The sequence below is a fragment of the Serinus canaria genome, chromosome 2, assembly GCF_022539315.1.
Source record: "Serinus canaria isolate serCan28SL12 chromosome 2, serCan2020, whole genome shotgun sequence".
In the NCBI taxonomy this organism is placed as follows: Eukaryota; Metazoa; Chordata; class Aves; order Passeriformes; family Fringillidae; genus Serinus; species Serinus canaria.
This window is the reverse complement of record NC_066315.1, coordinates 10,000,245-10,015,354: the sequence shown is the minus strand read 5'-3', so window position 1 is coordinate 10,015,354 and position 15,110 is coordinate 10,000,245. Positions and strand designations below refer to the sequence as shown.

At 39.1% G+C, this 15,110-nt stretch overlaps 1 protein-coding gene across 1 annotated transcript in view; it reads left to right on the top strand.

The window, feature by feature from the left end:
• The window catches only part of VIPR2 (vasoactive intestinal peptide receptor 2), a 50,600-nt gene extending 38,782 nt beyond the window's left edge, over positions 1-11,818 (top strand). Inside the window, exons 10-13 of the mRNA XM_009085809.4 lie at positions 1,643-1,734; positions 4,398-4,527; positions 4,610-4,651; positions 6,226-11,818. Of these exons, the coding sequence (XP_009084057.1) occupies positions 1,643-1,734; positions 4,398-4,527; positions 4,610-4,651; positions 6,226-6,396 (435 nt within the window). The 3' untranslated portion in view covers positions 6,397-11,818. The remainder of the gene's footprint in view (positions 1-1,642; positions 1,735-4,397; positions 4,528-4,609; positions 4,652-6,225) is intronic.
• Positions 11,819-15,110: the final 3,292 nt, after the last annotated feature.

Here is a 15,110-nt window from a genome sequence, read left to right as displayed (position 1 = left end):
ACCTCATGCTGTACACACTGGAGTTGGATGAGACTGTTCCAAATGAGTGTGCTGTTACCCCTATTTTCTCTTTGTCCATCAATACTGGCTCCACTGTGTATGGCAAGTTAATATCCCCTGCTGTGGGCACTCAGCTGCATTAAGTCTGCAGATAAAATCTTCAATAACAGATTTCTGTCTGTTACCTTCATAGGTAAGCCTCTAAGTAATCATTTGCCTGCAAAAAAAAATGTATGTTAAGTTCACCAAAAGCCTATATTTTCTTACATTTCTTTTTTATTCGTTTTAAAAAATATATTAGATATTATTTTCCTGAATTTTTATTTCATCCTTGTCAGTTCCTTTCACTACCTTTCACCTGTCATTTCAAACAAAATGTTAAAAACAGAGGCACATGCAGTTGCTATGACTGAGTTTTATTTATGAGTATCCCAAATTCTATAGATTGTATTATAGAAGACACAGAAAGTAATTGAACTTGAAAAGCTTGGAGCCAAATTTTTAGGAGAAGGAAGGGTTCCACCAATACATGGAGACAGAGATTTATAACAGTGAGACAGGCACTGTCTGGTTAGGTACCCCACCTTCTGATTTTGTGCTTTGGGATGGGGTTAGTTTAAAACAGCAAAATTCTCATTTTCACCATGATACAAATTTTTCTCTAGATTAATTTATTCTAAGATGTGTACATTTGATGCAGCTGTTTATGTAGCTGAAGCTGCAGTTTTTAGCACACATCGTAGGTCTGAACTGTTCCCTTAGTTCAGCATGGACATGCTGTATTTAGTGTGCAGTTTTCTAGACCACACTAAAGAATCCAACTCCAGAAGGGATGGTGACCAGAGGAAGATGAAAGTCAAGACTGAAGAAATTATGAGAGTGAGACTTAGGATATACTGAGTTTATACTTCAATTTTCTAGACTGATTAGGTTCTGATCATAATGATTTTTTATGCAAGTGCCTTTCTGAAAAATAAAACATGAAATAAAATACAAAATGAAATGCTACTCTTCTGTCTTAGAGGGCTGTCGTGAGAATTAGGCTGCAGGGATTCAGATGAACTGGGTGATCTCCACAGGTCCCTTCCAACCCCAGCTGTTCTGTGATTCCTTTGTTTGTAATGTCAGCATCCATATCCAAAACAACCAGACACTTGTGAGGGGCCCTTTTTGTGCTTAGTTGGAGTAGACAGATCAGCTGTGCAACAATCTTTTCTAACCCTAATTCAGACAGAAAATACTTAGAGTCGAGGTGAGGAGCAAGGGAGGGTCAGAACTGCCTCTGGGTTTCTGGTGGTGAATCCATGTGACAATTTAGGATGATGCTTGATTGCAGAAAACCACATCCAGTGTCCCATCCTGTCCCCAGCTGAAGTAGTGGAAGGAGGACACGTCTGAAAATTGGGACTTTCAAAGATGTTTGCCAGCCAGAGCAGCAGTGGTGGGCTTGCAGAGGTTGCTGGACATGGCAAAAGTGGTGCTGCAGAACACAAAAGTTTTGGCACTGCAGAGCTGAGGGGTTCTGGAGGGAGGGCCACAACTGCCATGCTGACCTGCTCCAGTCTGACTTGATAAGAATTTATTTTTGCTGCAGATTGAGTGGAGAATTGAGAAATCACCATTATATTTGTTTTCTTTGCAGGTGAATTTTATACTTTTCATTAGCATTATAAGAATCTTACTGCAAAAGTTAAGATCTCCAGATGTTGGAGGAAATGACCAGTCACAGTACAAGTGAGTCATATTTATAGATATTATAGACAGCACCAAAATAATCTCTGTAAGATTTCATCTGCTGAAAATCAAAAACTGCTCTGTTACTATATTTACATTTAATTTAGAACTACTCTTAGATATTGTTTAATAAATAGGACTATGCTGAAATGGAGATAAATATATTTTTTATCAAACACTAAATTCAATAAAAAATACTTAATATTAGAAAGACCAACAAGTTATTTTGAATCTGAGGTTAATCCATGAATGAGTATGCTGATACAAAATATATGGAAAGTAATATTTTCCTTTCGACATATAAACATTTAATTTTGACATAAGAAATTTTTAAAATCCTTTTAAATTATTTTCCTTCAACCTCCTTAAAACCTTTTTTTTAAATTTCTGAAATACTTTCATATATTTTAAGAGATTAATTTTTTATTTTTACCTAAAATTTAAACATTAAATACAGTATTCTAAACTGACTTAAAACAGGGTCTTTACTCTTTTAGAGGAGAACAGTTGTTTCTAGCTTAGAACAACTTGATTTCTGTTCAGACTTTCCTCTTTTGTGTTTTGGTGTGAGCAGCAAATCCTAAAATATCTCTTGTTTCCACAGCTTTAAAATCAAGGCATACTGGGAGACAATTCAAATGCATTGCTAAAATAGGTTTTGTTCTTTATTGCCATATCTGTTATTATTGTTGTTTATTATAAGAGCTGCTGGATAAGTAATAATCTGCAATCAAGTCTGTTGTAGAAGGTTTTATTTTAAAGCCCAGACAAGACTCTGACAGCTCAGGGTGTCAATATGATACTTCAGTGAAAAACTTCACATGAACACTGAAAATCCAAAGCCATATGAGTGGCCTTTGAAACTCTGCTCCTGGATAAACTGTGCTTCCCTTCATTTAAAAAATAATGAATCCCTGTTCAAATAGCTGACAAAACATGCTGTGCAGAAATCAAAAATATTCTTAAAGCCAAGAGAAGCAGGACCTTATGTGTTTTGTAGACAGTGTGTCATGTTTGATGCAAAAAGTGAAAAATTCTGATGTGCCACAGAAAAGTCAGCACAACTGGACTGACAAGCATGTTTGTTTTGCAGAGCTACAAGGGTCTTGGTTTGTGTTTGCTGATTCAATTATCTAAACATGTGGGAGAGCTTGTTGATTCTAGATGAAACTGTGCAGTTGCCACATTATTATGTAGCACAATGGCCAACCTATGGGCAGGAAATCCCCTCAAGTTTACTTCTTATGACATAAAGTTTTCATTGCTTCCATGTGGTATTTATTTTATTTTTGAAAATTAGGCATTCCCTTACTTTTAGTCCCAGTATTTTCCACAGTTTACTGTAGCACTTTATAATATGAAATATTCACATTAATAGCAACCTTGTCCTTCATTATTCAGCCCTGTAAATTCTTTGCTTTTAGCATTTGATTGCCTGATTAAGTTTGCATTTCTGGTCTTTAGCTGATACCCTTGGGAAAGTAGATTAACTTCCTCAAGAAACTGCATCTACAGAGCAAATTAAAAGATCTGGGAAGCTCATTTATAAAATTGCAAATGCATTTTTTAAAATGCAGAGAAGAATAAGGATGCTTTGTTTGTCCCTTTCTTTTACTAAAATGAAAGTGCAGTATAGAGAAAGCAGCATCAACCAAACAAAAATTACAAAGCCAAGCCTGGAGTGAAAGTGAAATATTAATCTAAAATGAATACTACTCATGCAAGTCACCAATTTAATTCCCTTCCTCTGAACCTGCTTGTAGCTGGTTCCATCCTTTTAGTTGTTTATTTTACTCTTGCAGTGAACAAGGCTAAGTTCAAATAAAATCAGTTTTCCATTTCATTTGGGAAACCAGGAAATTTGCTGCCAGTGTCATCCCCTCCAGTTGTAAATTAATTTCTTCTGCTAAGAATCCCTATTTTTCCTGCTGCTGGTATCATCTTTAGATGTGAGGGATTTATTTGCTATTTTTGAGAAGCTTTGCTGTCAGAAATTATTTCCACATAAATAGATGCAGCCCCTGGGCCATTATAAACAAAGCAAGGCCATGAAGACAGACACAGGAAAAATAAAACTACTTGAAATACCTTAACTTTTCTGTTAAAATAGGTGAATTCACAACAGCATCCTTTCATTGTTGAATCAAGTCATATTCATCAATACAGTGATGAATTATGGAACTCAACATTATAACTGCTCAAATTTTATCTGATGCCAGACATCCAAAATTTTCCATGACTGGCCCTGTATAATATATAAAACTGATGTTATTAGAGTGAAATAAATGACAGAAAAGGTAAAAGTAGCAATTTATCATTCCAGTGGTTTCATGAGCTGTTTGTCAGAGCAGTTCTGCTTAGTAATTTAAAGTTCTGTTTCCTTAACTTCAGTAAGTAGTGTCTTCTGCTAAATTTTATTCTGTAATTGACAACATTGAAAATTATTTAATGCCATGTGCTTAACACCATCAGTAAAGCTTTGAAGTTTTAGTACTTGAGGCTCATGAAAATCACTTAGTTGAGATGATTCTGGATTACATTTCCTAGGTTCTGTTTGCATACTCTGCATGTGCAATGTACAGACCAACCCTACAGTTAGACATTCATCTCAGTAAAACAAGAGCTCATCATTAAATTGCAGCTTTGTCTTTTCCTTTGCCCAGGAGACTTGCAAAATCCACCTTGCTGCTGATTCCTTTATTTGGAGTTCACTACACAGTGTTTGCTCTGTTTCCTGACCGCAGTTCCAACAATTATAAAATCATCTTTGAGTTGTGTTTGGGATCTTTTCAGGTAAATTTTAAGGTTTTTATACAAAGTTTTATTACCCTTGGTGAGTGCTGCCTACTAACTAAGGAATATTGTCTCTTTCCAGGGGTTGATTGTTGCAGTCCTGTATTGTTTTTTGAACAGTGAAGTAAGTCTCATCTTTCTTACTGGGAATGTTAAATATTGGCTTTAGTAAATGTATGAGTGCCCCCATAATTCTGCTCTGGTACACAAAAATTTTTTAGAAGATGTCAGCATTCCTATTAGTGGAATATATTTTTGACAGTTTTAATACAACAGGAGAAATCAGTGTAGCTGGGGGAAGAGCTTTAAGAGCTGTTTAAAATGGAATTCCTTGCAAACTGAGGTGTTAGTGTCTTCTGCTGATGTGATCTAATGTAGCTCTGTTAGAAGCAATGGGCTAGTGAGGTGCAACATGTCTGAAAATTCATCTGGAACTTGAAATACCATTTAGTAAGTATTCAGGGGTAATGTTCTGTCAGTATCTAAACCTCAGAACAGCAACAGATTCTCAGAAGTGCTCAGCATGTCGTAGTTTTCATAGTCTCAACTGGGAAAGATGCAAAGAATTCCTTTTGATTTCAGCCACTATGCAGTGTCTGATAGAAGGAATCTGTCTGAAGAAGACACCTGCACAGACAATTAACATTTAGCTCTCCTGAGTGCAGTCCTGGTCTTTGATATTCATGAGCTGCCTGATTTTGGGCTAATTATTTGAATCTATGCCTTAAGTACATGAGATAAATAGCTTAAACCCAAAAACCTAATATTGCAGTGATACAAAATTGATTTTTGAAAGTAACCTTAGGGCACCTCTTCACACACAATGTAGGCAGTCTTTGCCTCAGTTACATGACCTTTGTAAAAGGATCCTCCAGAGGGAAGGGATGCCATCCAGAGGGAGCATGACAGGCTTGTGGAGAGGGGGGAAAGAACCTCAGGAGCTTCAACAGGGCCGAGTTCAAGGTCCTGCACCTGGGTCTGTGCAGGGCTGACTGAGGGATGGGTGGGTTGAGAGCCATCCAACAGAGAGGGACTTGGGGATGAAGGATGGACCATCAGCTGGCCATGTGCTCTTGTAACTCAAAAAGCCACCTCTGTTCAGCATTAAAAGAAGCATGGCCAGCAGGTCAAGAGAGGTGAATTGTCACCAGAACAAGAAAGACATGGATGTGTTAGATGGGTCCAGAGGAGGCCACAATAATTATCAGAAGGCTGTAACACCCCTCCTGTGAAAACAGGCTGAGGGAGTAGGGATTTCTCAGCCTGGAAAGGAGAAGGATCTGGGGAGACTTTGTAGCACCTTGGAGTATGCAAAGAGGGGATTATAAAGATGGCAAAAAACTTCTTAGCAGGGTCTGTAGTGTCAGGACACTTTTAAACTGATATGTGGTAGACGTAGGAAGGAAGAAATATTTTCTGTAAGGATGGTGGAGATACTGTAACAGGTTGTCCAGAGAAGCTGTGGTAGCCCCATCCCAAGGCCAGGCTGGATGGTGCTCTGAGCAACCTGGTCTGGTGGAAGGTGTCCCTGCCCATGGAAGGGGGTGGAACTACATAATCTTTAAAAGTTTGTACCAATCCAAACCATTCTATGATTCTGTTCCTAGAGATCCCCACGTGACAGCCAACAGATGTGGAAAATTTCCCCACATAAAAGAAAATGTTCAGCTCATATTGTGCATTTTCTTTTAAACACAGGTGCAGGGGGAGCTGAAAAGAAAGTGGAGAAGCTTGTGCTGGAAGCAGACAGCAGGCAGAGACTACAGACTGCACTCGTCCATTTCCAGAAATGGATCAGAAAGTGTTTCCCAGCTCCACAGGAACTCAAGAGCTCACTCATTTATGCAGACAGAGACCACCATGATATAAATGAGCAAGGTCCCCCAAAACATGAAAAACTGTGGGATATATCATTCATTATGCAGCTTGATGTGATATTTTATACCATGTAGAGTTTAGTGCTTTGCTTTTCTACATGTTGGTATTTGGGGAATTGGTTTGTGCAGCCTGCCCATTATTAATGGAGAAGCCTGCCCCATGGATTTGTTTCAAATGGTATTCATATTAATTCTGATGTTCTCTTGGAGTTTACTAGCCATAGCAATTCCAAAATTCTTTTTCCATAAAGGTCCCTTTCCCTTCCAAAATGGCTACAAGATCCATGCAGGGTATCCTGCTCAATGCAGATTTATTAGGCACATGTAAGGGTTAAGATGGGAAGCAAGAAAATTTCTTACACTTTATTTATACTTAAGGAAACATTGCCTTAAGGATTAGGAAATTCTTTTCTAATTATGGAAAATAAAATTTAAAAAAAAAACCAAGACCATAATTAACCACACTGGGAGTTCAGTGTGCTAATCCAGGAAATCATTAACATGATTTACAAGAGAGGGAAAGAGGTAGCACTTCTAGGCTAATGGTACACATTTCAGAGACTACTTTCTACAGAGTTTGATTCCAATCCTGTTGTTACTTTCAAAAGTGCCTGGTTTGATATTTGGGTACAGAGTGTGGGGCTACCTTTACAGGCCATACAGAAAAAGCTACTATATTACTTCTGAATATAGTAGTTCTCACTTGTTCTCTTCTGTTTAAAGTCAGAGATTTGTGTTGATCTTTCAGGAAGGAGTTTTCTTAAGAGATATGTTTTATTGCTAAAGCAGCCTGGCATAGGATAAACAGCCTTGGAAAGCTCATTACACATTGAAAATACCATTTTTACAGTATTATAATTGAACTCTGTCTCTAGGAGTTACATACTTGACTGCAAAACACAAGGAATATTGCAGTGAAGGTACAACTCAGATTTAACAAAAAATGTAAGTTCTGTTAGGTTTATTCAGTTCCATATCTATCTGAAATTATTTAAAATTTAGTCCTGACCATGACTCCAGAAAAAAAAATTAGACAGAAACCTTAAAAATTACCATAAAAGGCATAAAGAATGAATTTTCAACAATGCCAAGCCTCTTATGCAGACATGTTAAAAAAAAAAAGAGGCAGAGAACTGACAGTCTTATAAAAACACACATAACATGTCCTCTCTTTAAAAGAAATAAACCAGTGATGTTCTCTTCCCATGCCAATGTTTAACCATGTCTACCCTACATTACAAGTGGGAGTAATATGTATTTGCATGAGTGCCTCCATGCAAGCCATTGCCCTCATATTTCAAATAACAGATTTTATGGAGCCAGCAGGATCCAAGGTCCCTACTCTTGTCAGATAAAGGGAAGAACAGCAGCAAGAGCATCCCTTGGCAGGCATATTTGTACATCCTTGAAAATATTACCAGTACTGGGAATATTGTCAGCAGCTGTCTAAGTGTATTACAGTTCTTGGTCTGATTTAATCCAGCTATTTATCAGTCAAACACAATTTGTTTTAATGGGATTGCCATGGAGTCACACAAAGATTTGTCAGACCAAAGACAGAAAGAATCCCATGGTTCTCATGTCTGCTGCAGAACCTGGTGAATGTTACATGACAGCAGCAGGTATCATTTGAGTTAAACAACAATCACTAAAGAATTGTTACTTACAAAAGTTGAATTTAAAGGAGCTATTGATCACTTCCAGACCATTCATAATGTTTTCTGTTTGGCAAAGTAACTATAAGATTCTAGGTGGAAGAAGGCTGCCCAAGAACATTCCCATGGGGTCTAAAGATGTGGCCCTACACATGCATTTAAACTCAATATATTCCCAAAGACTTTAGACTGAAAAAACACTGCTAAAATTTAGTGTTTTTCCTGGATCTCTGGAGAAACTTATCACAAGCTCTTAACTGCAAATATAGGAAGACCCACTGGAGCTGTGGGAGCTGCTTTTACCCCTAAATTAAACACATCTGTGCACATTAGGATTCTTTGTCTGCAGTGGCATTGGGACTGCTCAGTTCCCTGAGATGAGATGTGCAGGATGTTCTTTTTTTCCCCTTAATTTCTGGGGTAGAGAGGCACATGTGACAAGCATTCAAGTGTGCTCATCTTTGTGCTCAAATGAGGTTATGTGAGTGAGTTGACACACAGACAGAATGATAGCACAGAAATAGATGTTTCAGGCAATCATTTCCATCAGTCTGTTCTGCATGATGCATCACCAATTATGTGTGTTTGTAACACATTGTATCTTAGAGAAAACTGTCTTTGTTCTAATTAGGTGAGCATGAAAAAAATCTGCATTTTAATTATCTCTGGGTTATAAAAAAGAAAAGCCTTAATAAGAAAATACATTTTATACTGCAACAAACCAGCATTGTTTCCTTTAACAGGGTGCAGATGCATTTGGGCTTGATTCTATTTTTCATGAGACTTTTGCAGTGGGAGAACACAGAGGTACCACTAAGTGTGTAAAGGACAATGTGGACATGCAAAGAATGGCACACAAGAGAGAGAGGTGCTGTATATATTTTCTTCAAACCAGTGAATAGTACAGTACTTTGGAGAACCTACTCTCTCTATTAATAATATAAATGCAGATAATCTAAATATTGTTTTGTGAAACAGTTTAACTTCATACTGCTTTGTTCAAGCATTATTATGGCAGTAAAGACACAGAGGGCACTATGCTCACTTGCTTTTACTCCCAGAAAATTTCTGATTTCCATATAATTTTATGCAAAGTTACAACATCAGCCCTATCATTACCAGTTTGACAGCTGCCTTTTCATGGACAGATATGAAAATGTCAGTAAAAGGTGCAGAACAGTTTGACAAATCTAGAACTTGATCACTGCTTTTCATCTTTACAACAATCCTAACAAGACAGCTTCTCGAGGCTTTGTCTCTCATGGCATTTTGCTGAGAAGCATTTGATTAAATGCTCTTGCTCTGTGCTGTGGTGACTCTAAAGAGTCAAAAGAACACTGCAATGAAACATCATTTGGCCTTCTGTCATCCTTAACCCTAGTTCTCACTCAGTCCTAGCAGCAGCAGGGGAGGAAGTAGAGACTGCTAGACAAGTGTAACCTTCCCCTGCACTTCCCTTTCTTTATTCCTTTACTGCCTTTCCCCCTTTGGTTGTTGCATCAGGGTCCAAACTGAGTTGCAAAGTCTTCAAGGCAGGAAACCTGTTCTTTTTTGTGCATCCCCACTGAAAAGCCAGTAGCACAGCTTGTACTTACTGAACAAGAATGGTAATGCAGTTCACTCCCAGGACCATGGTTAATTGTTGTGCTTTACCTCTCCTTGAGGCACCATTAATTCTGAGTGATTTCTGTCGGCATTACCTGCTGCTAATGCCTGAGGAATACAGTGACAGCTTGCTCTCCACTTACTAACCACAATTTAAAAATATATATGGACACTGACCTAAATTTTCCTCTGCAGAGTCAATTTCAGCTGGGTGTTTGATAAACTCAGGTGAAATTCATCTGCCCTGGTTTTGGTGTCTAAAAGCTGCATGTTTGTCTCTGAGTTAAAGACACTTTTAAGGTGCCTTCCACAGTCATCATAGAGGAATAGGCACCAGTTGAAGATGGCTCCTTCCATGTTCAGCTGGGCATCTGAGGCAGGTAAGCTGGACCTAGTTTTCTCTGTACTTACTATAAAATGAGCCTAGTTCTTATATTTCTCACTCCAGAGATAGAATCAGGTAAGATGTATCCACCCAGAAGAGATCATTAAACTGTCTGGGTAATTCTACACAGATACTCCTTTTTAAGCCAATTACCTTGGATTGGCCAAAGTTATCCTCCAAGAAATGTGCAGTGTAATTGAGAAGGTCAGGCAGTGGAGGACCCACAGTTCATTGGGTCAGGTGTCCCTGCCTGCCATGATAAAGCTCACAGGCTTATGTCCTATTTTGATTTGCCTGGCCTCAGTTTCCAACAATTTTTTTGTTGTTTTGAGTAAGGTGTTTGGGTTTTGTCTATTGTAGGAGCAGCCATAAGCTAAAGGAAAGGGGTTTACAGCACCCAAAATTCTTTATGTTGTACTGCAGGTAGCCAGCTGAAGAATACCCAATCTAAGCTTGTGATGGAGTGTACTATAGCAGCAATAGATAATTGGTGGCAAATAGCATTACAAAAAACTTTCTACAGTCAAGTTGGAGCCATCCTACCCCCCTCTGTAGCATCTGCTTCATGTCCTGATTCACTGTAGGCTTCCCTTTGCTTTTAACATGCCAGAGGAGAAAGCAACAAGCACAGACCCTCAGCAAACCAGACCTCTGTCTGGGGCAGACTGATGAAATGAGGCATTGCCAGGTGCATGTGTCACACGGTCCACGTGCAAAGACTAAGATGAATCATCTGCATCATTTGTCCTCTATTTTTCTAAAAATCATCTTCTGTTAACTGTGAATTTGCCCAGTTCAGCAAAGTGATTTGGGATAAAGTCTAAATTCAGTCTATTCATATTTTTTCAAACATCCTTAAGGAAAAATCAAGCCCTAAATATGTCTGACATAAAGAAAGAACTGGCAAGTAACCTGCAGACTGTGTCTGCTGCTATGTGTGTAAGGGTTATCATCTGAACAATTACTGTCTGTGCATAGTGATTCAGGAAATACCTTCACCAACAGAAGTACCTTCATGTTACCATGAGTGCCTCTATCAGCTGTGGGCTTTCAGTGCTACCCTGACATGACCAAATACAGAAATTAGGATGCAGTGCTATTCTGTTACAGAAAAAATAATAAAATTAAAAAGAGTTTGAAAATGTAGGTTACAAGAGTACATCAGGATAACATTTAAAAGGAGCATTCTGTGATATGGTTGTACCACTTTGTTGAATCTGGTTCTGCCCAGTGATAGCAGATTGTAGTTAATCTAATTCAGGAACATTTCTATTGTCAGATTTTAAAAAGTGACTGAAATGTCCCAAACCCTTCTATTTCCCAAAGCACTGTAATAAGTTTATGATTACCTGCAGCTTTTTTTGTCCTGGCACAAAATATGTATGTATGAGTATTACTTCAAATTTCTCTTTTGTCATCTTTGTTATAACTTTATATCTGTCAAGTATGGTAAAAATTTAAGATGATGTAAATGAATGTGATTATTTTTTACAAAATGTACAGATTATGATGTTGTATAGATTAATGTGTGTAAATAGATTTCATACTGTAATTCACTATAGTTTTCTTCTAGTTTTGCTCTTTTGTTCTTTTCTGGTTTCAGTTTTTAATGTCACAAACCTAACAGCCTTCTCTGAGATGTTATATATAAAGCTGTGAACAAATAAGTGTTTACATCTTTATGCTGTTACAGATAATAGTAGTCAATAACACCATAATAGACTGAAGAGGAATCAGAGAATAAAAATTTTAAAAGTTTTGCACAAAAATTCCATTATTTATGTTTTTAAAAAATTGTGTACAATGATGCAGTTTTCTTACTGATTCAGTGGGTCACGGCCATGCAGAAGGATGTGGCTAAGTTAATATTTCACTTTTTAATTCAGCAGCTGTTAGACACACATGTTAAAGAAAACCAGCCCCTAGCTTCACTGAGGAATATGTAGCTTTCTGTAACCTAGATGTGCTTACAGGGACATGCTCATGGCACACAGCCAGAGCAGAACCAAGTGATCCCATATGTTGTGTGTGGCACCATCTCCATGGCCAGCAGCTATTTTTGATTTATCACAGCTTGCTCAAAACTTGATTGCCCAGTTATCTGTCAGATGTACAGGTGTCTGTCTGGAGTAAAATCTAATGCAGTGAGAGCAAAGGAAAGCTGTGATATCTCTCCTGTAGAGGCAACACCATCTGCCATGGTTTTTCCCCCCTAAAAGAAATGTATTTTTTTCTATACCTGGAATGGGAATGGGCACAGGAAGGAGACTGGCAGTGGTGTGTTGCTGATGGGGCCAGAGAGAGAGGGGAGTACATGTGGGGGAGGAGGTGGCAGCTCATGGAGCAATCCCACCCCCAGCAGTGACACCAAGCAGGGACAGAGGATGGAGCCTTGTTTGGTGTCTGTCATGGACCAGAGTCCATCCCCTCCTGTGTGTCTGTGACTCACAGAAGCCACACCAAGAGGGCTCTTCTGAGCCTCTGGGAGACCTGAGCTCTCATCCTCTCCCACCTTATGTGAGTTCTTGTAGGAGCTGTGTCAGTCTGGACCCTTGGGCAACCAACAGCCTGTCTGCAAAACACTTCAGTGTCCTTACCCACAGGCATGCCCTCTGTCCCTCAGGGGAGCAGCCCCACAGCCAGATCACCCTGGTGTCTGCACGAGCTGCTTTGGAGCTGCTGAGCATGCAGGACAGCCAGGGTGCAGATGAACAGGGACACTGGACCTGTTCCCATCAGCTCTGGCAACAGCACCTGCAGGTTTCCATGGCAAGTCTCAGCCCTCTCAAATGCAGAAGTGGATCTCTTGCAAAAGTTCTGGATAATTAGAGGAATGGTTATCTCAGAATACAAGCAGTGTACTGTGGAGGGGAAGAATAAGGGAGCCTACACTTGAAAAGCAGCTTAAAGGAAACTCTTGTCTGACAACTCCTGCATGGTCCCACTGGGCAGTATCAGCTGGGTCTGTTAGCTAACAGGGGTCTCTGTACTTGTAGCCACTGGCCCACAGGCAGCTGAATACAGCACAAACTGCATGTGAACACACACACTCCCCTTCCTCTGAGTGCACCAAGGAGCTTCAGACTGGGACACTTGAAAAAGCAAAGGAGATCACTGGATGGGAGGGTGGAAGAGTCAGAAAGAGCATCTGTTTTCATCTCTGTAAGAGAGCTGAGCCAAAGAACTACAGCAGACAGAGGAAAGGTATTGCAAACTCTGTGTGTGTGTGTGTGTGTGTGTGTGTGTATGTCCAGTTTGGTGTGGGTTGTAGAATGAGGTTACTTTTAGACAACACCTTGTTTTCCCCTAGCAGTGCATAAGGTAAATCCCATTTATCTCCCAGCTCCAGTGCTGGTTCCATCAGTGCTCCCAGTTCAGCTTTTACCAAGGCAGAGGTCGGCCCTTAGGTGGCAGATGACAATCTAAAAGGGGTGACACAGACCATGAGGAGGAACAGGGTGCTCATGAGAGCCCATGCTCAGGAAAAGCAGCATCTCCCCCACACCCTGCTCTGCAGAGGCCAAATCTGAGTGTGGCCCCCCTGCAACACTGCCCTGTCTGTGAAGTCTGGGGGTGACTGTTTTTAAGCAGTCACTCTGGCAAGGTACAGGTCATTCCAGTTTGCAAATGGGTTCCCTGCACAATGTTAAAAAAGTCCTAAATAACCAAACCATATGTGTCCAACTGAATGAAATAAAATGCTACCTGTTAGTTAAGTTCTATTATTTACCATCTACTAGATTTTAATACCCTTAACTTAACATAGACTGGGATATATTATGAGCTGGCTGACATGCAATTTAGGTTGAATGATTGTATCAAACCATTTAATAAATAAGTATACATTGCATCAAACCATTAAATAACTTTGTGTTGCAACAAAATAGTTATAGATTTTTCACACAGAATAAATAAATATTTTTCATGTAATATCCTACAAATTACCCTAGGATATTCCATTAAATATGGATATTGGATTTGGAAGGCAACAGAAATCGAAATGAAGAGCTGTGCTTTATGTTAAAATCCTTCTGGTTTTCTCAGTTGGTGCCTTTGTAATTGAGACTGCTTCTCAACACAATCCCATTAAGCTGTGAAATTCTCTGTTCAGGAAGGCTTTATTTAGTAATAGCCCTTGGCCACTGCTTATCCCTGGTTTCCTGCTTATATTCTTCACCTGCTTTTAATTAGTGCCTTGGGCTTTGCCTGCCTGTCTCTGTAGGATATGAAAAAATACTGAGGGAAATAATGAGGGAATTAGTAAGCAAGTTTATAACAGTATAATTAATAATGGACTCTGACTGCAAGGGGACATTTTGTTACACAGAACTGCATTCACGAGAAGCAATTTGAAAATTAAAACATAATCTGGGTAATACACAAAATTGTGCTATAGAGGATGTTTGTGGCTTAGCCAGGTGATGAATTGGACAATTTAATAATTCCTGCAGATTATAGCTTCTTGCAGATAAGTACCAAAATCATATGGCCTGTTTCAAAAAACCCTTAACTTGACCTTATTACTCAACAACAAAACCATGAAGAAAAACAGTGTTTCCCTCAAATACACAACATCTTTTAAAAATCATTTTCATTTTGCTTTTGAAGGCCATAACATCCTGTTTCTTGGGTTAGCATAATTTATCAATTTAGACACTCAAAAGTACATTTTCGTCATGAAACATATGGAATTAATATTTTTTATAAGAAGGGTTTTTTTAAACAAACCTTTTAAAAGCCCAGTGTATTTCTTGATCAATGTACAACTCTGGCTGTTTGTCCTGATGCCCCAAACATGAGCTGAGAGCAGCTTGAAAGACACAGGCAATATTGGGGTTTTTTATCATTGAGGCTTAGTCCATTTCTGTCTGATGTGAAACATCTCAATTAAGGTTTCTATTTATAATTCCCCTTTCTGACTGAATGCAAGGCTAAAAACCCAGCCCAAGCACTGCTCCTGCCTCTTGGACATTTCATGCCTGCCCCAGAGGAGCCTGGTGCCTACAAGGGGCTACCATGAGGAGTCCCATGTACCCACAGAGAGTTCAGCCAGGTTGCTGC